Below are 23,283 nucleotides of genomic sequence, written 5' to 3' on the forward strand. Positions count from 1 at the left end.
ATTTTCTGTAACGGATTACTCTGAATTCATCAATTTGGGTATAAGCTTTCAGTTGATCTTATCGCCTAAAAACTGTTTGAGAAAACATCAGAGAAATGCATTTTTGTATTGTTCCCATTTTTTTTCTATAGCTATACATTTATTTCAGCAAGTTCAAAATGACAACCACAAAAATTTCAGTATAAGAAAGGCAAATTAAGGCAAGTTAGACAGAAATCTGTTTTTCCTGGAGTAAATTAAATAACCAATGTAATTTACAACCTAATATGTTGGTATGAATTTATGAAAATGAAAGCCAAACAAACACTGCTTATGTATTTCAATGAATCATCAAAATGTTAACATACGTAAAATAGCAGCAACATACATAAATATACACAATGCTCATATTTAGCTGCTTGAACAAGGGGGCAAAATAAGGAATGGGATAACCCTTCCCCTCACTCAACAGAGTTATAAAAGCATGGTGTTTTGTTCACTTCTAATTGTAGTCAGTAGAGGTAAGAGCAAGAAATGGTAAAACTGGGCATAGATGGATAATTTTTTATTTTTTTGATCAGCCAGCAGGGTGATCAAAAAAAATAAATAACAAAGGATTCTCCTATCCACACATTCAAGGACTAAGGCAAGGATTAAGGCAATGTTTCTCGACTCCAGTGCTCAAGTACCCCCAACAGGTCATGTTTTCAGGCCCTCCATTATTTTGCACAGGTGGTTTTATGAGTTTCACTGCCTTAGTAATTACCACATCTGAGGGAAATCCTGAAAACATGACCTTTTGGGGGTACTTGAGGACTGGAGTTGAGAAACATAGGATAAAGGGATCCTCCCTGCTACGCTATCGTAATGTGACAGCAGAGACTTCATTGCTTTCAAAATATACTGATGACTGAATGAAAAATTTCCAACAGCCCAGTTTGAGAGGACTTGAACATTAGATCGACTCCTCTCGAACATGAACAGCCATAGATGGATTAAAGGTTGGCCAGAACCTGCTAAACTGGGCCAATTTCGATCCATCTATAGCCACTCTAGGTACAGAGGCAGGTGGCAGCATGCTGTAAAAAAGAAGAGCTTTGGGGAGGGCAAGAACTTTTAAATCTTAAAGGAGATGCAATGTCCCAAGGTATTTCACCTTAATGCCTTCTATGCATTAAGGTGAAAAACCTTCTGTGGTGCAGCTGCCCCCCAGAGCCCCCCCTTTTTTTACCCAATCGTTCCAGAAACGAGCAGGAGCCCAGCAGCTCCAGCCGCTGTCTCCAGTTCTCATTGGACAGATTAATTGTAGCAGAAGCCATTGGCTCCCGCTGCTGTCAATCAAATCCAGTAACGTGGGAGCTGGGGGCAGGGCAGAGTCCTGCTGTCTGTGTCAATGGACACAGCAGAGGACTTGGGAGCATGCCCCACAAGTGCCCCCATGGAGGAGGAGGGGCCAGGAGCGCCGCCGGGGGACCCCAGAAAGGGATGATCAGGGGCCACTCTGTGCAAAATCCTTGCACAGATCAGGTAAGTATACCTACCTTAAAAACAAACAAGAACCTTTACAATCACTTTAAATCTTACTCCTTTCATGCCAGCAAGATAGTACTTTATGTTGAGGATACTTGTGCTCTTATGCTGTCAGCAGCTTTAACTAGGTGCACAAGCACATTTGTACATACCAAAATGCTGGTGAAGACAGAAAAAACAGGATGTACACCCCATGGACAATGTTATGTCAGGTATGAGCTCATAGAGTAAATGGCGCTACGTGATTTTTTTTTTTTTTTTTTATTCATTGATAAAGAAGATGCTTATTTTAGTAATAAAAAGAAACCCCAATTAAAAATGAAATTTATAAAATTACACAGCTGCAAGTGTAATGATTTGGCGTCGGGTTGGCTGATTCTACTGTGAGCCATCTTATTCAGTGATCCTCGATCCACCCATGCAGTGTATTCCTTATAAAGATTCAACAAAATTGTTTCCTCGATTAACAATCACAAGTGACTTTTCCACTGGACTTTAGGACCCTTTTCTTGTACTGCAAATAAACAAACATGACCATTATTCAGATATCTGCAATATACAATATGATCCGAAAAGTCATCCAATTAGAATAATCAGATGATGTTTTAATGTGTAGCCCAAAACTTTTCTTTTTGATACAGTGGGAAAAAAATGTATTTTTATGCTAGACTATCTGAAACAAACATCAACAAGAAGGTGCTATTGGATTTAACAACCCAACCTTTTTTTTTTTTAACATAGTCTATATATTTAGTGCGGAGTTCCACCCCCCCAGCAAAAAATGTAAAGTCAGCAGCTACACATACTGTAGTTGCTGACTTTTAATATTAGGACACTTACTTGTCCTGGAATCCAACGATGTCGGCACCCCAGCCGGTTTTTCCATCAGGTCTCGGTTGCTGCCGTCGCCATTGCCTATAGGGGAAACTGGACTTGCGGCTTCACAGTCGGTTCCCTACTGCGCATGTGCAAAGCGTGCTGCCCTTTCTGAATGGCCCGGCGGTGGGGGAAGGAGGGGAGGGGCTGAACCTCCGAGTGATCTCACCGTGGGGGACGGGGATGGAGGGGGGCAGAAAAGCCTTATTTTGGGTGGAACTCCGCTTTAAAGTGATACAAATCAGAGAAGTGTTAATTGCCATAACTCATTCACATAAATCATGCCTATATATATATATATATGTATATATATATATATATATATATATATATTTTTTTTTTTTTTTTCTAAATCCTCCAAGTACCCTTTACCTGCAGCACTGTTCCGTGATCACACGATCTTTTCCTGTTCTTTGGCATCTGCAGGGAAAAATCTTTGGGAGGGGTTTCTATTACTCTGCTGATGTATGCTCTCTACAGTGTGAGCCTGTTCTGGCCTACCAGGGTGGATTTGATTTAAATCAAGTCAATTTAAATCACTAGTAAAAAAGGCTTGATTTAAATCACTATTTTTAAAGAGCAACTGTCATCTCTGTCCCGCTGTTGACTCACCGACAGTCCTGTTCACTTTAATGGGACGGCTGGCGATGCGGAAGTGAAACAACAAGGTGAGGGACGTGGTGGCAGCAGGTGAGTGGATGCCACCAACAGGCGCTGCCATGATGGATCTGAAATGACAGGTGCTCTTTAAGAACTTCAGCCCCAGAAGGATTTGCCCCCTTAATGACAATTGTGCGGTCGTGCGACGCTGTATCCAAACAAAATGGACATCTTTTTTTTCCCCACAAATAGAGCTTTCTATTGGTGGCATTTGATCACCACATTTATTCATCAGTTTAGGCGGATACATATTCTTCTACATATTTTTGGTAACTGCGACACTGCGGAAGAAAAATCTGACCCCAAATGACACTTTTTGGGGACCAGTGAGAGTTTATATTATGAGAGTTTTTCAGTCTGGGTTTAATGACCCTTTAAAAGTTTCACTGCCAGAAATGATTGTAGGGCTACCAAAAATACACAAAAAAAGAAAATTGAGAATCCACAGTGGCGATGCTGGATCAATGTACAGAATGTCTGCATCCATAAAATTAACAAGCTTTGTTTATTTCTAACAACAGCACAAATAGGTTTCTAAGAACAGAGAGGTTGCAGATACAATCCATAGGTATCTTACTTCATTAGTGGAAATGAGTATGAAGTTAAAAAACCAGTCCACTGTATTTGCCGCCTCTCTGTTTTTACAGGCTATTGGAGGTTTGTAATACTCGGTCACAGGAACTTCCAAGTTCAGAGCTAACTTTATGTGTATCCCAAGCAAGTGTAGTGTAGCATCTCATAGCATTGCTTAGACATTGGACAAGGAGATTATATCTATCTATCAATCAGCTCCTGTTACCAATGTATGCATTTGTATGACCAAGTCACCAACACATTACTGGCAATATACAAGTATACCTGTCTCCAGCATGGAGAAATAGAATTTGCCATTACTGCAAGTAATTGGGAGCACCAAGTAGAAATATAGAGGAATTTCTTGTAAATTTAATTTTTAGGCAACATTTCTAATCTCCTCTGTTCTGCAGTAAAAGGATGAATCCAGCTATTTATATCACAGGCCTTTATATATGTCAAAGGCAGCTCATAGTTCTGGGTCTGTTAAAGCAGAACTAAAGTCTTACTTTTATAGGTTGTGAGCAGGCGGGCTCTTTATTGCAGAAGAGACATGCAATATCTCTTCTGCATTAAATTAAACCTACCCACCTGCTCACAGTCTTCCTTGGAATGTACACTGAACTAAGCAAGCAGAGCTTAGTTTACATTCCATCATGGATCCTGTATGGCGGGATGACTGAACTCCTGCGCATTCCAGGAGTGACATCATCTCATGCCGGCCAATGAAAATGGCCACAGGCCATCACCCGGACAAAGCTAGGTAGAAGATGCCGGTGAGGGACATCAGACCTTCGAAGGAAAAATAAGTTAGTTCAGCTTTAAGGAACTGAAAATCCAAGAATATCCCTGACAATGCATACCTGAATTCTAGCGCTTTAGCCTTTTCATGACCAGAGAATCAGCATGGGTTGGGTAACTTGACAATAACTATATGACTTATTTGCATACCTAAATATTTTTATCATAAGTTTTAAAGCACATATACAGCTTTTATTTGATATACTCTTTTAATAAAATCCCTGCTCTGCTTTATTTTCTTTAAAACCTCCGAAATATGACGTATATTAAATTCTTGATTTTTTTCATTTAAAAATAACAAACATGTTATACTTATCTGCTCCGTGCATTGGTTTTGCACAGAGCAGCCCAGAGCCTCCTCTTCCCGGGTCCCTCGTTGGTGCTCCTGGCCCCAGTCTCCTGTTGAGTGCCCCCACAGCAAGCAGCTTGCTATGGGGGCACCCGAGCCGAGCCCCTGCCGTGTCCATTCAGACACAGAGTTGTGGCTCGGCCCTGCCCCCTTTCTCACCTCATTGACTCACTGACTTTGATTGACAGCGGCGGGAGCAATGGCGCTTGCCTCTGTGTCTCAGCCAATCAGGAGGAAGAGTCCCGGACAGCCTCAGGTCTCCTGCAACAGCACTGGATCGAGATGGAGCTAAATATTAGGGGGGCTGAGGTGGGCTGCTGCACACAGAAGGTTTTTTTTTTTTATCTTAATGCATAGAATGCATTAAAGTGTAAGTTTACCTTTACAGAAAATCTACTAGGTCTACTAGCGGGTGATCGCTAATCTCCAGGTCAGCGGGACTGGGGGGGTGGGGAGGGGGTCCAGTGTAAGTTCACCTTACAGATTTTTCTGTAAAGGTGAACTTACCCTTTAAGATAAAAAAAAACTTCTGCCTTTCGAACCACTTTAAATGATGTCATTTTTTTCAGCCAGTGATTGGCTGTTTAGTAAAAGTGATCTGTGAAGCTCTACAATCGTCTGATCACTTATGTGGTAGTGAAAAGAGCCAAAATAGGGTGTTTTGTTTAAAATACTCTCAGAAAGTTTCCCGTTAAATCCCTCTGTTTTCTAGCATGCTGAAATAAAGGTTCATTATATGCTACAGATTTTTGTCACACAGCGATACTTGGTTTTACTGTTCACTACATGAGCATTTGTAGATAATTTCTCCAAACTGACAGAAATCAGCATGTTACTAATCAGAGAAGTTAAAATCCAATTGCCCAATGTATGAAAGTGCTTAAAGTGGTTGTAAAGGCAGAAGGTTTTTTATTTTTATGCATTCTATGCATTAAGATGAAAAATCTTCAGTGTGCAGCAGCCCCCCTCAACCCCCAAATACTTACCTGAGCCCCCAGTCAATCCAGCGATGTTGCACGAGAGTCTCGGCTGCCCGGACTCTCCCTCCTCATTGGCTGAGACAGCAGCGAAGTGCCATTGGCTCCTGCTGCTGTCAAAGTCAGTGAGCCAATGAGGAGAGAGATGGGGCTGGGTGCCAGGCTGCGGCTCCGTGTCTAAATGGACACAGGGAGCTGCGGCTCGTGTGCTCCCATAGCAAGCTGCTTGCTGTGGGGGCACTCAACAGGAGGGAGGGGCCAGGAGCACCGAACAGGTACCCGAAAAATGGGAGGATCTGTGCTGCTCTGTGCAAAACCATTACACAGAGTAGGCAAGTACAACATGTTTTTTTTTTTTTTTTTGTTAAAAATAACAAAGACTTTATTATCACTTTAATAATTTTGTATCTTTCCATACACCAAGCTTAGTCTAAAAGAGACACATATAAAAGGAGATTTATTAAAACTGGTGCACACTCGGCATAGAAACCAATCAGCTTCCAGGTTTTATTGTCAAAGCTTAATTGAACAAGCTGAATTTGGTAGCTGATTGGTTACTATGCAAAACTGCACCAGATTCTGTGTACACTGGTTTTAGTAAATGTCCCCCATAGTGTTGTATGACCATTAATGCATGCCGGTCTCTAGGAAATTGCTTAAAATATTTTGTAAATACCTAAGCAAGAGAGTGGTTGTGTCTGACCAGGTCTGTTAGATTACAAAGTACACTGGGCCCTGCAATTCAAACTCTGGTACCTGGGCCCTGCAACTGGGCTTCAAGCCCAGGTTCACACTGATGTGGGTTAGAAATCATGTGAGTTATTTAAACTGGCAATGTAGTCTGACTTCAGGGGGCAATTTGACAGACATCTGTGTGGGTTCATGCACAGATGTCTATTCAAATCGCCCCCCGAAGTCGCCAAAAGTAGTACAGAAACTACTTTTAGGAATCGGTTGCGGCGCCACACTGATTTGGACGATGCTATTGTGGGCAATAGCTGCCGATTTGCATTAGTAAAAAATAGTTTCCTATGACTACAATATAATCAGTACTGCAGCCACATCAATAGCAATGTCTGGCATACACATCCAAAAGCATCATGATTTACAGCGCACAACCGCACAACAGCTTTCTGCTGAATTTGCATTCCCCTATGTTACTGCAGTCTAAATATCAAACAATAGTTTTTCTCATATTAGGAATATATTAAACTCACCTATTTTTCCTTCTCGCTTTAGTTTCTGTAGATGATGAGTAAGGTTGAATTCTGCAGCTGCATGTAAATATTCTGGCGTATCCTGTGGGAAACATGGTAGCTTTGTCAAACATTTGCTTACAAAAAGAACAACCCAGCATACTGGTCAGAAAATATGACCAGAAAGGAATAGTTGTGGCAGATTGTCTTTACAAACACAAGCAGAGTGTGCCCCCTAGTGGTCTCATTGAGTTGATGCATACATCTACTCATAACAAGACTGACTTACTGAAGAAGAAAAAAAGGAAAGAATGGGAGGGGGATTAAGGGGGTGCTTCTAATATAGACTACTAAGAAGCACTGGGAGGTAAAAGAAACCTCTTGAGGAAATACAGATGCTGCTATTGTTAAACTTTTCTTTTAAAAATGTTACTGTCATGCTCCTACAATTTCTTCTGCTTCCCCCTCCTCTCCCACTTTTGGAAGTTTAAATTTATTAATTTTTTCCAGGGAGTGGAACCTAGTTTTGTCAGGTATCCACTTCCTCTCAGATCACCTAGGCGATCCAAGCGGAAGTTTGCCCCCTCCACCTCCCACAACCTTTTGGGACATGTCAAAAGGTAACAGATGCTGCGGGTCCATTAAAAAAGTTCAGTGCTACTTGCACATTCACATTGGGAAGCCGGCTGTGAAGCATGAGGAAGTCACTGCCGGCTTCCCACATCCAAGACAGACGTGCCGTGGACCCAAAGACCAGCGAAGAATGGTCCCGGGTGTGGACAGTGCTGGAATACTGGATAGGTAAGATGTGTATGTTTATTAAATGTCAGCAGCATAGGCGTGCGCAGGGGGTGTGCCAGGTGTGCCTGCGCACACCCTAATCACTACGTGCATTGCCGACCTCCCCCTACCGCCCCGGCTTCTCCCCATGTTGGCCTCCGCCCCACAGTGCTGGTGGCTTCACTTCTCCCCCACCCCCCCAGCTGATGTTTCAGGATGGAGAGTGGGGAAGTGGGGCTAGTAAAAATATGTAATTTACCGGCCCCTTCTCTTTCTAGTGAACACACTCACTCACTGTGTTCATTCACAACTGAAGCATAGTAAACTGTTTACTATGCTTCAGCTTGTGAATGAAGAGGAAGCCGCTCAGCACAGAGCACTTCCCATTCATTCACTGTCCAGTGCAGCTAAGGCTGCAGAGAAAGACATGTGTGTTTGAGCTTTGGGGTGCACACCCTAATGCAATAGGCTGCACACACCTATGGTTAGCACAAACAGTATTTGTAGCTGCTGACTTTGAATTTTTTTTTCTAGAGTGAAGCTCCTTTTTAACTACATTCTAAGTTGCTGATCTGCAAAAAGGATACAGATTATGAGTTCTGACTTCAGTGAAATTAAATATCACTCAAAACAAATGTGCATCAATGTTTGTCAGAACAAAACATATAACACTTGACTGTAATGCTGGCCATACATGGCTTAAAGTTTGGCCGATTCCTGCTGAATAGCCTTGTCTGCACCTCCCTGCTTGACAAACTTTGATCTGAATATCTCAGGAGCTAGGCAGAAAATTGACTGCAGCTAATCAGATGCTGTCACTGTTCAGGTATTCTGACAGCCACAGGAACAACACCTGTCAGAAGACAATAGCCAGCAGAGGGGAGATTCCTTCATGCATGCTGTTTAGAATGGATGGGGAAATGTATTTATTTCTCTCTTTTAGTCGTTGAGGTTGAAGGAGAGATATCTTAACGTGTGTGGCCAGAGATATCTTAACGTGTGTGTACAATGATTTGACCACACCATGTGTTTTCATTATACCATTTAATACAAACATTTATCCCTTTCTTTTTGTAGAAGAGCTTTTCTTTGTCATCTTACCTTGTACACAATTTTAACAAGTTCTGTGGCAGTCATTGATTTCCCAGAGTTCTCTTGCAAAACCTGCAAAATTTGTTGTTCTCGAGCCTGTCTGTGAGTAATATACTCCCGAATTTTGGCTCTTGCCTCTTGAATCACAGGGCCATGACCTGCAAGTGAAGAAACACGGTGTCCAGCTGTGATCCAAATATCATATAACAATGATATTCCAAAGGACTAATTTACCATAAAAAGTAAAGTGTTACACTGCATTTATGTACTGTACAATATATTTTTTACAAACAAGGAAATGAAAGCTGAACTCTAAGCAGATATAAAAGACATAAATAAATGCAGTATACATAGTTATATTGGTCCAGCTTGGATCAATGTAACTATGCATATGCAATACCTTGCCGATGCCCCTGGAAGCTAGTAATCCCTGAAGTAGACACACTACTCCAGTAATCTCCACTTGCTTTCATTTTTTCCTTGTTGTCCCATTGGCGAGAATGCCCTTCACTTCCTTTCCCATAGACACAGCAGGAAGCAAGAGGAAATTCCTCTAACATTAGGAAATTCTTCCTGAGACAGCTGTCCCCAGAACAAAAGTCCCCGTTTCCAAATTTTCCCTCTTCCCACTGTTCTGGTGACAACTGAAAATTTTGAAGGTCCCATCAATTTCAGTCCAGATGACAAATGGTTGCCAGGACACAAAAAAGGGTGAACCTCCCCAGTGCAGACACAGACAGCAGTAAAAACCTAAAACGGATTCTAACCCTTCCCTGCTCTATCCACAACTTAAAGGGGTTGTAAATTAACAAACATGCTTATACCTACCTGCTCTGTGCAATCCTTTTACACAGAGCAGCCCCGATCCTCTTCTTATGGGGTGCCCCACTGGTGCTCCAAGCCCCTCCTCTTCAACAGGTGCCCCCACGGAAAGCCAATTTTCCCTGGGGGCACCCGTGCAGGCACGCTCCCGAGTCCCACTGCTGTGTCCATTGACACAGACAGCGGGTCCTAGCCTCGCCCCCATGTCACTGGATTTGATTGACAGCAGCGGGAGATAAATGGCTCCTGCTGCTATCAATCTGTCCAATGAGGAGAAGGACAGTGGCTGGAGCCGCTGTGCTCGTGCACATTGCTGGATCGGATCGGGTTCAGGTAAGAATAGGAGGGGGATGGGGGTCTGGGGGGGAGCTGCAGTACAGAAGGTTTTTCACCTTAATGCAGAAGATTTCGAGGCTTTACACTAACTTTAAAGGATAAGTTCACCTTTGGGAACGTGTTACATGTTCCACCCAATATTCGGGTGGAACATGTAACATGCTCCCAGTGCTGAACCGGCCACCCGCTGCCCCCCCTCCCTGTGACAGCAGTACGGGGAGTAGGGCTGGGGAAAAAAATCGATTTAAATCTTGAATCGAGTTGAGAGGTCAAATCGATTCAAAATTTAAGCAAATGGATTTTTTTTAGATCTTTTTTCACCACGCCGGTCCTGAGGCGCTGCGGGCATGAGTTTTTACGCGAGGCCGCGGCTTCGGCCTAGTCCGCGGCTTTGGCCGGACGCCGCGGACTAGGCCGAAGCCGCGGCCTCGCCTAAAAACTCCTGCCTGCAGCTCCCCAGGACTGGCGCTGACACCGCGCCGGTCCTGAGGAGCTGCGGGCAGGAGCCTTTAGGTGAGGCCGCGGCTTTGGCCTAGTCCGCGAGGCCGGACGCTGCGGACTAGGCCGAAGCTGCGGCCTCGCCTAAAAACTCATGCCCGCAGCGCCTCAGGACCGGCGCGGTGTCCAAAAAAAAAAAACTCGAATCATGAATCGATTTTTTTTTTAAAGAAAATCTCCCAGCCCTAACGGGGAGTTCCCTGTACTAGCTGTTACTGTTTAACCACTTGCTTACAAGGCACTTAAACCCCCCTCCTATCCAGACCAATTTTTAGCTTTCAGCGCTGACGCACTTTGAATGACAATTGCGCGGTCGTACAACACTGTACCCAAATGAAATTTTTATCATTTTTTCACCACAAATAGAGCTTTCTTTTGGTGGTATTTGATTACCTCTGGGGTTTTTACTTTTTGTTAAAAAAATGTAAAAATCTGAATTAAAAAAAAAAAAAAATTGTTTTATTTTTTTATATTTTGTTATAAAAAATTTAAAACGGGTCATTTTTCTCCTTCATTGATGTATGCTGATGAGGCGGCAGTGATGGGCACTGATAGGCGGCAGTGATGGGCACTGATGGGTGGCAGTGATGGGCAGCACTGCCAGGTGGCACTGATTGGCACTACAGGTGGGCATTGATAGGTGGCACTTGTTGGCATTGATAGGTGGCACTTGTGGGCACTGTTAGGTGGCACTTGTGGGCACTGTTAGGTGGCACTGTGGGCACTGTTAGGTGGCACTGTGGGCACTGTTAGGTGGCACTGATGAGGCAGATGTGCCTCTTCCACTTGGGGACCGATGTCCCTGACATCCGAGCCTGTGATCTGCTTTTTTTTTTACTCGCGCTGTCAGCGTGAGTGAAAAAAAAAAAAAAAAAAAACGATTACCGATCTTTTGTTTACATCATGTGATCAGCTGTCATTGGCTGACAGCTGATCACATGGTAAGGGGCTGGGACCGGCCCCTTACTCGGATCGGTGATCAGCCGAGTCTCAGTGACTCGGTGATCACAGGGCGCGCGCAGGGAACTTGCACAGGGGAGGCCGTCATATGGAATTCAGGTCCGCGATGTGGCCGTCATTCGGCCATAGCGCGGATGCGTAGTGGTTAAAAAACAGCGTGGCTGCACTGGGCTCCGCCCACACGGCCGCATCATTCAGACACACACCCAGCTGTGTGTGTCTGAATGAACTACAAGCCCCAACATTACAAGCCTTAGTGGCTGTCAGCTTGTAGTTCTTAACGAACTACCACTGCGCTGTGGTCATTCATTGAGTCTTCCTGTCAGGGAGTATGAGCTAGCTTACCCGTACAGGATGTACGGGCAAGCAGATACACTGACAGTTTGCAGGCGACCTGCATGGCATCAGTGATCTGCTGATTGCTGGTGAAATGCTTTACAGGCACCTACTACAAAAAATAATAAATGCACATTTTTTTTTACCTGCAAAAAGAGAACTTATCCTTTAAAGAAAAAGTTTTGGCTTTATGTATATTTTAATGATTGAATATGCAGTAGGCTTGTGTAGAAAGCTGTCCACTCAAGAATGAAAATATTTTTGCACATAAAAATGTAAAACGTAGCTACTCGCAGAATCCAGTCAGTTATGAACTTCATATTCCTCAGTAAATGAGAAAATCTTACTGGTTGTACTCTTCACAGCTATTAATATCCTAACTGACACTGTAGACGATTGTATGCTTTACATACTACTAGATGTTATACCTGGGTATATCTTGTCAGCCTTGACGTCTAATAGCCTTTCTAAAGACTTCATGTAATCATACAGCTCCTCAAACACTGCTGTTCCTTCTCCAAGAATACAGTCCCCACTGAAGATTGCATTTTCTTCCAATAACACCAGTGCCATGTGGTCATCTGTATGTCCAGGTGTGTACAGGACTCTATAGGAAAAAAAAAAAAAAAAAAAATCACACCCCTTTTGCATATACAGTATAGTGTGTATGTGTCTGCCCCACGCTGGCAACATTCATTAAACTATGCCACAAGCAATTGTGTATTTGGTATTTTGCAGAGTAGAGTAGGGACTGGCCAAAGAGAGAGTATACTTTGATGCAGTTGGACAGCTTGAACATGTATTGCAATATTTGCAAACCAAAAATCCCTGTTTTCACGCAAAAGTTTGCTTGAAATGTGTGTACAGCAGTGTGCAGAGGATTAATTCAGAATTTTACAGGAAAACCAATTTTTATCAGCATATTGAATAAAGTAGTAAAATAATGAAATTTTATACAATAAATTGCCCTTATCTCATCTCTTAATAGGCCTGATGGCAACACACTGAATTCCGACTGGTTGACACTGGTAACGGCATTTTGCACATAATCACTCTGCATGGCAGCACCTGAGTAAGCCTCATTATAAATTAATGGAATTTACAAGGCACTCCAGTGAAAACAATAAAGTATCTTCAGATGCAGTAACAACTTAATTCTAGTGTATGCTCTTTTCTTTTTGTACACACACTGTTCCGTGTTCTTTCGGTGGGCATTTTTTTAAAGATGCTGATTGGCTGCAGACACTGTTCAGCTGACTTTTTTCCACCTAGCACCTTCAGCTGTTCAATTAAAAATGTTTTAAATCTAGGTGATGTCGGCGTGGCCACCCACAGTTTAATAGTTAAACCGTGCATAGCCAGCTCAAGATTCCCATTTTCTACAGCTAAAACGATACCTCCTAATATGTGCCTATCTTTACTTTACATATGTGTGCGCCTTATGCCAAAGCAAAATGTTTGTTTTTACCCTCTTATCTTCAGCAGCATATGCTTACCTTTTCTTCGCACCCCTGATGCTCCATTCAGCACTGGCAGCTGAAAGAAAGTATCTAGTAATTCTGGGTATGAAGGGCCAGTCAATGCTGTCACAATTCACACAGAGCCTAGCATGCCCTCCCATGAGCAGAGTTATTAGTGTGGGTAAGGTTTAGCACAAAAATGATTAGGAGGAAGATGGAGTTTGAAGAATAAAAAATTGGAGTAAAGATTGGAGGAAATTTGCTAATTTTTGCATAGAATTAGCCTACACCGTGATTCCAGCTGTTACAGATGCATTAACCTAAACCCTGATCTATCTCCTGTGGTGTTGCCCCAAACTTCAGAGGTATTGGGAGGGTTTGATTTTGACTTTTAATGGAGTCTTTGGTAAAAACCTGCTGGCTGATCTTCAAACATGTATCCTGGGATATTCTGATTGTTTTCCCCTAATGAAAACACATCACTTGTCATTCTTGGATCCTTGTGGCTCATAAAATAATAGCTTTAAAATGGATTTCCTCAATCCCTCCCCCAGTGGACAAGTAGATTTGTGAACAGAACAGATGCATTGGCTTTGAGAGGTATACCCATTATCTTTCCAATGTCAATTTGACATTATATGGTCACATTTGGCCTCCTGGTGATTTAACAAGCTCCTACCTGCTCTATTAGACCCCTTTCACACTAAGGCGTTTTTCAGGCACTAAAGGGCTAAACATAGCGCCTGTAAAGCGCCTGAAAAACGCCTCCCTGCAGCCCCAGTGTGAAAGCCTGAGTGCTTTTACACTGGAGCGGTGCGCTTGCAGGACGTTAGAAAAAGTCCTGCAAGCAGCATCTTTGGAGTGGGGGAGGAGCGGTGTATACACCACTCCTCCACCACCCCTACCCATTAACATAAATGGGCACCGCTGCCGAAGTGCCTGCAAAGCGTTTCAGTAGCAGTGCTTTTTGGGCGCATTTAACCCTTTCTTTGGCCGCTAGCAGGTGTTAAAAGCAGCGCTTTACCGCTAATGAGGCCCGCAGCTCAATGTGAAAGGGCTCTTATGTTTGTGATATTTGTGATTACCTGCTGTCACATATTTTGTCAATTATGAAGCTGCACTTCTATTTTCTTGTTAATGGTTTGCCAACTGTATTTCTTGCCCAGACATGCTCTGGTGGGTTGTTTCTATGTTAGCGGAAAACACATTGGACAGTTGTAGGATAGGATCATGTGGTGAAAGACAGCCCCCAGTCAGTAGATTATTATACACTTTTTTGTAATATGGCTTGTTGATCATTGGGCTTGTGACAGTTGTCCCAATTGGTCAATTCATTTATTTACACATACACACATATGTTTCCTCCAATGCAGCATGTGGATACCATAACGGTGAGGCACTGTGAACACCATCAATCTTGTGATGAATATACAACCTGACCATTGTTTTGACCTGTCGGATAGACCGATATATTGTATCTGAGACCCACATATGGTAAAACAAGGTAACTACACTTATATATCTATATAAAGAAAGTTGTATTCCATGTCATTAACTCCTATAAATAGGAATATAGGCACAGGTACACATTTGTTGGGAATTTATATTTCCCAGATGAAGCATTAGACCTAGGAGTCGTTCCCTTAGCAAAACCTTTAATTTGAACCAATATAATGTACAAATTAAGCTTATTTATCTCTAGATATCATGTACATCATGTATGCACCTGTGCCTCCCTCCACCACCCCCGCATGTCTAATCATGTGTGACCTCTTGTAGACAGAATTGGACTCCCTGCCCACTCCTTCGATGGTTGACCACCATGAGAACTCCCTGGTATGATGTGTCTTCTGTTCCTGCTCTGGCCATAAACATCCTTTTTTATATCAAAGGTATTACCTTTTGGTATCCTGGATTCCTGTTTATACAGGTCTTCTTTGAACGATTATTATGATGACTATTAATATTATGTATTGATATGTTATAGATGTTCATACCTCCCTGAAGAAGATCGAATATAACATTAAGATTGAAAAGCGTTGGAGTTATCTTTGAAAGCAATATATTGTTTATGTATTGCTTACTGTCAATGTCATATTGGACATCCATTATGAAAAAAATTGTGTACACCAGAGCTCTTGTTGTTGTCCCTCTTTGTTTATGTATCTCCCCTTCTCCTTTTTTTGCTATTTGATATTGTTCTTTATTTGATGAGGATGTTTTATATCAATTTAAAATAAAATAATATTTTTATACAAAACAAGTATTTTATTACTTGCAAGCTGCGTATAGGCCCCTGGGAGTATTTTGTCCTTTTCCATATACGTTTCTATGTTAGTTTGTCTGGATAAATTAACAAAAAAAATGGATTGCATAAAGTAACATTAAAAATGGAACTAAGCCCATCGATTTAACAGTTTCAAAAAACAGTTACATTCTGGCAGGTCCTGGGAATGTAACTGGCACCTTGGTTGTGCTCTCCAAACTGTCAAACCATCCAATGGTTGGAGTCATATCTGATCGCATGTGCAGCATCATGGCAGTTGAAGATCAAACAGAGGCCAAGATGGCATTAAAGGGTTTAGTTCGACTTTAATAATAATAATTGAAACACCGATTACGCAATCCTCCTGCAGAAACCGATGAAGGCTTACAAGGTCTGATCAAACGTATCAAAGAACAAAGCGAGAAGTTTGACCTCTTCTTGAAAATCAGAAAGACCAAGATTTTGACCGTTACAAGAAATGGATACATCAAAACAGCAACTAATAGTGAGGAGAATGTATGTAGGATTTCATTTTCCTGGGACTGAAGATTGACCAAATGGTCTTTGTAGGCTAGAAATAAAGTGTTGCATTGCACCCAAGTTGCACAACAATGATGAGCATGAACCGAATATGGAAAAATCGCAACCAAATGCAACCGTAATTGTCTTCCTCATACAAACCTACATTTGTTAAAGTTAGACCATAAAAAAAACAGACATGGGGAAAATTGAGGTGATTGAGCTATGATGCTGGAAAAGTCCCCGAGCATTTCATGTACAGCAGAGATATTGTACTGGATGGCAATATAAAATTTGGGCTCACCTATTTCAAACATGTCATGAGATTGAACTCACTGGAGAAGGCAATTATTCTTAAATTGATTAGTGTCAAAAGAGAGCCAGGCCACCAAAGAACATGATGGTTAGATACCATAAAAGCCAACACCAGCGAAAACATATAACAACCAATAGAAGCAGTACAAGATCGGGAAAGGTGAAGAGAGAGGGCACACGGAATTGCTGAGAGTCATACACGGAATGGATAACACACAAAAGGTTTAGAACTTCTGACACTTCTCCTATTGCTTTCTCTGGCCTAGTAACCCTCCCAATTTCTGGTAGGGGTGTGTGTGGTATCTGAAAAAGATTCTGAAGTAGCAGTAGTAGTTTTTTTCTGCATTGTAAACCGTTAATATCTTGTAAATGTCAGTGCACTTACTTCAGTGTAGCTCCCTCAGTCGCTATCATATCTCCATCTTTCAGATATTTGTACTTTTGCTCTCCTGTGCCGATGACCTCTTCTTCATGTGGATTCCTCGGAAGTTTACTAACGCAAACACCAGAGTCTATGACAAGAACAACTATTAACTACTTTCATAAAATGATTCTACGTATAGAACAACTAAAGAATGACAACCTTTTGGTTTATATTTAAATAAGATACACTCTATGAGCAATTAATAGTAATTTGCTATAAAAAAAAAAATAAAAAAATATATATATATATATATATATATATATATATATATATATATATATATATATATATATATATACCAGGAACGAGAACTCTCCCAGTACAAACACCAAAAAAATATACCAGGAACCAGAACTCTCCCAGTACAAACACCCCCAAATTGCTAGATATTAAAGACTGGACATTCACAATTTTGGCAGCATTAGGAAACTATGAATTGGAAGCAAAGGTAACGTTAAAGTGATTGTAAACATTCAGGTTTTTTTTTTTAAATGACAAACATGTTATACTTACCTGCTCTGTGTAATGGTTTCTCCTTTTCTTGGGTTCCCCGCCTGCACTCCTCCCCCATTGAGTACCCCCATAGCAAGCAGGTCACTACAGGGGCACTCGCCTGTGCTTGCTCCCGAGCTAGCACAGTGTGTCCATTGATACGCAGAGCTGCCCCCCCTCTCTCTCCTCACTGGTTGTGCTTGACAGCAGCCAATAGCTCCCCCTGTGCTTCCTCTCTGTCCAATGAGGATGGAGAGCCCAGAGAGCCTCTGCTCTCACGCACATTGCTGGATCAAAATCAGGCGGGGGGGGGGGGGTTCGGAGAGTCTGAAGGTAATGCTGCACTCAAGGTTTTTTTACCTTAATGCAGATAATACCATTGCACCTGCGATCAGCAGGTTGTGGGTACAATGGAAGACTCCTAAAGACTGTCTGTGTAAGCTGTGTGCTTGTATCACGTACAGACAGGCAGTTACACTCTGACATGTAGCATCAATGAACTACCTAGAGAGCTCAACAGCACCCTGGTAGTTCATTGAGAACAACAAGCCGACAGTCGCAAGGGCTGTTGGTACTTGTAGTTCTCCCATTCACAGAACTTTGACTTTTTAAAAAAATTGTGACAGCAAAATTGTCAAGAAGATCCCCGGCTCGCTGTCACTACAGGCAACGGATCGGGGAGACGCTGCAGCACTGGGAACATGTTAAGGCCTGGTTCACACTTATTCATTTTTAAGTGCATTTTCAGTTTTGCAGAAACACACTACAGTTCATTTAAAATGGCTTCATATGGATGTAGTTCACATCTCTGCATTTTATGGAAAGGGCCAGGGACTTTCTTCTGGTTTTTGGTTCCATAGACTTTAATGGATCAAAAATGTGTATTGAAAAACGCAAAATGCACCTGCAATACGCAAACTGTAACTGCATAGGTGTGAATCAGGCCTTAGTGGCCAAATTAAAAATGGGTGGAACTCTGTACTGCCTTATTTCTCTTGTTATACTGAAAAACTTTAAAAAAATCTTAGTAAAAGAAAAACGGTGGAATATGTAACATGTTCCCAAAAAGTGAACTTATCCTCTAACATTACAATAAAAACTGTCTGGTGTAGTTACATAAGCTATATCATATTTTTTGGGGGAGAGTGTAATTATTCTTATATTACCACTTAAAGTGTTACTAAACCCACAACAGTAAAATCAATCTGTATATGCAGTAAAGCATGCTTGTTATATTCACTGTGGAACCTAAGGGGTTAATGCTCTGCGTTGTGTAAAAATGCTGTTTGATCCTGTCTTCTCTGTTCCTCCCCTTCTTCCACAGTCCCCAATCTATCTGCTGATAGCACAGAGGTTAGGGGGCAAGCTGCACATGCTCAGTTTGGTGTGGTGGGAGAGTGCATGTGATCAGCACAGGGCCAATCAGCACTGTCCAGACAGAGGGTCAGGGTTCCTGCAGCCTCATGGGACAGGGGAGAATGAAAACTCCTCCTACAAGCTTTAACTCGACACTGATAAAAGTCATAAGACTGCTCTAACTACTGATGAGAAAAGGTATTTAGCAGTTTATATTTCCATGTTCTGTGTACTGTGGGAGACCAGATATGGGGAATGCAGAGTCCTGGGTTTAGTAACACTTTAAGAGTAATTTTGGATAGATTAGGGAATAATTAAAATCTCTGTCAGTTTTTTTTTGTGTCCCATTAGTGCCATTTCTCTTCACTTCCTGTTCTGTAGAGACAATAGGAAGTAAGATAAAATCTCTAAAGTCAGGGAAAGGGCCTCTCTGTCTCCTTTGGTGACCACTCAAAGTTTTGGACTTTTCAATCACTTTCAGTCAGACACATACATCAATAAGAACCTGACAGAGATTCTAATCCCTCACCACTCAAAACATTTTGAGAAAGATCTTGTACCTACCATTTATGATATCTCTGCATATATCTGTTATACCACCAGAATGGTCATGGTGCCAGTGAGTCACAATTATTTCCTGGATCGCCATGCTGGATTTATTAAGTACTTGCTTCAAATTGCTGATATATTCTGGAATAGAAGGCTCTCCCGTATCTATAAGTATTCTCCTACAAAAACAAGTAGACGTTATATTGGGTATGATGTGTGCAATCACATCAGCCTGCATACTATAACACATGCACACTTGTGTGTGTTGTCTAGAGCACATGTGTCAAACACATGTGGCCCTGCACTCACTACACTGGCTCTCAATCATCCAGCAAATTAAATTAAAAATACTAACCACAACATACAAAGCCATTCACAACTCTGCCCCGAGCTACATCACTAATCTTGTCTCCAAATATCACCCAAATCATCCTATCCGCTCTTCTCAAGACCTCCTACTCTCAAGCTCTCTCGTCTCCTCCCATGCTTATCTCCAGGATTTCTCCAGAGCCTCTCCCATCCTCTGGAACTCGCTACCTCAACCTGTCCGGTTATCCCCTACTCTTGCTACCTTCAGGCGATCCCTGAAAACTCATCCCTTCAGGGAAGCCTATCACATCTCCAACTAATCTTTTACCACTTCCATCAGCTCTTTCCCCACAGTTACAACCTTTTGTACCACCTGCCCCACCCTATTAGATTGTAAGCTCTTCTGAGCAGGGCCCTCTTAATCCTCTTGTATTTTATTGTATTATAACCGTATTGTCTCCCTTTTATATTGTAAAGCGATGCGTAAACTTTTGGCGCTATATAAATCCTGTATAATAATGATTAGTAAGATGTGGACAACCTGTAAAAGAGAGCTGAATCCTGCACTCTGTATGTAGCGCACTTCTCAACATTGAACTCAATACATAGCGCACCCCTGAACCCTGCACTCTGTTAGTAGTGCACCCCTGATCTTTGTACTCTGTGCATAGGAAACCCTGAAACTGAACACTGTAAACAGCGCATCCCTGAACTCCGCACATAACACACTCCTGGTATTTATTACATGTAACCTATTCTGTTAGAAAAAAAGCTCTGGATAAATGTATATAGTCTTAGGGATACAACTAGCCCTTTGAAGACAACCATAATGCTGATGTGACTCATGATGAATTTGAGTTTGACACCCCTGGTCTAGAGCAGGGGTAGGCAATCTTTTGAGCACAGTGTACCGAAAAATGTTTTCAAAGAAATTGAGCGTGATTTTATATCAAAAAAATTTAAACTTCACACATTCAATCGCGAAAAGGATTTTTTATAAAGTAAATGCTGTAAACTGCTTTAGTAGTGAGAAATTAACATCCTGCACGCTCACGCCCCAGATCAGCCCCAATTCCTGCAACTCCACACTTCAGATCACCGTTCCCCCTGCAAATCTGCCCCACCACTGTAACCCCCTGCTCATCTGCCCAACCACTGTAACCCCCTGCACATCTGCCCCACCACTGTAACCCCCTGCTCATCTGCCCCACCACTGTAACCTCCTGCTCATCTGCCCCACCACTGTAACCCCCTGCTCATCTGCCCCACCAATGTTCCCCCTTTCTCATCTGCCCCACCACTGTACCTCCCTTCACATCTGCTCCAACGCCGTACCCACATGCTCTTCTGTCTCACTGCTGAACCATCTTCTCATCTGTCCTAACACTGAACTTATCTGCTCATCTGCCCCACCGCTGTACCTCTTGCATATCTGTTCCATCACTGTACCCCCCTGCTCCTCTCCCCCACTGCTGTAGCCCCCTGCTCATCTGTCCTACCAATGTACCTCCTTCCTCCTCAGCCCCAACACTGAACACCCCCTGCTCATCTTTCCCACCACTGTAACCCCCTTCTCATCTGGCCCAGCACTGATCCCCCCTGCTCATCTGCCCCTTCACTGTATCCCCCTGCTTTTCTATCCCACCGCTGAACCCCCTTCTCATCTTTCCCCACACTGTACCTCCTGCTCATCTGCCCCACCACTGTACCATCTTCTCATCTATGACATGTGTGATATGCAAAGTGGTGAATGGAAGCAGAGATGAGACACATCTATCTGTCCTGGCACACTCATCCTGCTGATCCAACTCTCACATCCAGCCCACGTGCTCGTATGTGATGTCACATACAAGCATCTGGAATGGATGCGCAATGATGAGCTCAGTTCAGGGGCATTTTCTGAAAGCAATGGGCCTGTGTGCAGGATCATAAGTTGGCCCCCCGCAGCTGAGAAAAAGTGTGGCGTTATTTTCATTGCACTGAATACTGGCAGGGACCCCCCCCCCCCCCCAGCAGAACTGCATCCAATCTCTTCCCCATCACAAAAGCTGATGATCGCAGCTACAGCAAAGTTAGAGAACCAAACAATGTTTCCCATCTTTTACAATGTGTGGGAGCACAGTGCCTTTCCCGTTGTGCAGGTCCGGTGTGAGGAATCCTGAAATTGGAATGCATTAGTGTCTCCCTGACACTTCCCTGCGCTGCTCTGCTGATGGGGAGGGAGGCGAGTGCCAGCAAAAGAGGCTTCGCTTGTGGCACCAGTTTCCTACCCCTGGTCTAGACTGTGATGCATTGTTACAACACATTGCACTGTTTACTTTTACTTTATTGAAGTGTCACAAAATGACAGTTCATTCAATTCTATGCACTTTAACGCATAACGTCACAATTTAACCAGCTATCAAAAATAGCTAAATTGATGTGTCACTCTATAGCCAAATGTTTCAGTTCTTTCAATTTCAATACGAACTTTTGGCATTACATTGCATTGATCTGTTCTGTCATCATGTATATTGTAAGCTGGCTGCAAGCATTTTACATTGCTACAAGTATGGGCAACATAAGATTTATAGTTTTACACAGCTCCATAAGATCGAGTTTAATGTTCATTCGTGGGAAGTGCTTCATATACTGAATTTGTATCTTGTACACTACTCTCCTCCACCCTTATTTACACTACTTACCACCTGCACACTACATCCCTATACACCCCCCCATAAACTACTTCCCCCCTTGTACATTGCATCCCCCTTTACACTGCACCCCCCGCAAACCACTTTCTTCTTGTACAATGCACATGCGCCCCCCCCCCCCCTTATACACTGTACCCCTATGTACAATGCACCTCCCATACACTACATCACTGTATACTACTCCCCCCCTCTCATACACTACTACCTCATATACTGAACCCCCTGTACAATGCAAACACCCCCCCCCCATACACTACTTCCCCCTATACAATGCACCTCCCATACACTACTTCCCCCTATACAATGCACCTCCCATACACTTCACGCTACTTCCCCCTTATACACTGTACCCCCATACACTACATCTCTGTATATTACTCCTCCCCTACCCCACATATACTGAACCCCTGTACAATGTCCCCCCCCCCCCCCGTATACACTATTTACCACCTATACACTGCACCCCCTTCTCCTACGTATACTGATTCCCTCCTATACACTGCATCCTATAATTGTCCCCCCCCCCCATACACTATACAACCATATACTTGTCCACCTCATATGCACAGGACCCTCCTGTACACTATTTCCCCCATATATTGTCACCCCCTCCCCTGTACATTACTGTAGTACACCCCCTGTACAATGTCATATGACATGCCAGCCTCACCCCCTCAGCAGTGAAGACAATACACACATACATCTCCTATTGGCTCACACATATTTGGGGGCACAGCCCCCACACCCCCCCCCAGCAACTTCCACACACACACAGGTGGTTACAGGTGTCCTAGGCTGTGTTATGTGTTACACCATGTGTCCGCTAGGGGCGCTCTATTCATCACACGTCTCCGTTTACCTTCGCCCGGTGCCCACCAAGTAGGTGTTGGTACCCTGCAGGGTCATGGGGCCCGGGTTACACCCCAACACCCGGATCACCCGGGAGGACAATTGCTCCACACGGGGCAGAGAGGACAGCGCCATTCTACTGATCAGCCCTGGACTCCGGAACAATGGCGGCTCACAGCGCAGGGGGGCGGGGTCTCCGACCTAAGGGGCGGGTCAGACACTTAACCCCGTCACTGCTGCACAGTGTCAGCTGTCTGGCGGCATGTGATGGTGATGTGATCACATG

At 43.1% G+C, this 23,283-nt stretch overlaps 1 protein-coding gene across 1 annotated transcript; it reads right to left on the reverse strand.

Annotated features, from left to right (window-relative positions):
• Window positions 1–265: 265 nt before the first annotated feature.
• On the reverse strand, window positions 266–23,219 carry LACTB2 (lactamase beta 2). The gene is made up of 7 exons (XM_073631784.1): window positions 23,008–23,219; window positions 19,162–19,325; window positions 16,711–16,837; window positions 12,194–12,372; window positions 8,823–8,971; window positions 6,963–7,044; window positions 266–2,023 (listed from the first exon to the last, which is right to left on the reverse strand). The coding sequence occupies exons 1-7, from the start codon at window positions 23,130–23,132 to the stop codon at window positions 1,980–1,982; spliced, it is 870 nt and encodes a 289-aa protein (XP_073487885.1). The 5' UTR covers window positions 23,133–23,219; the 3' UTR covers window positions 266–1,979.
• Window positions 23,220–23,283: the final 64 nt, after the last annotated feature.

The sequence above is a fragment of the Aquarana catesbeiana genome, linkage group LG05, assembly GCF_042186555.1.
Source record: "Aquarana catesbeiana isolate 2022-GZ linkage group LG05, ASM4218655v1, whole genome shotgun sequence".
Taxonomy (NCBI): Eukaryota; Metazoa; Chordata; class Amphibia; order Anura; family Ranidae; genus Aquarana; species Aquarana catesbeiana.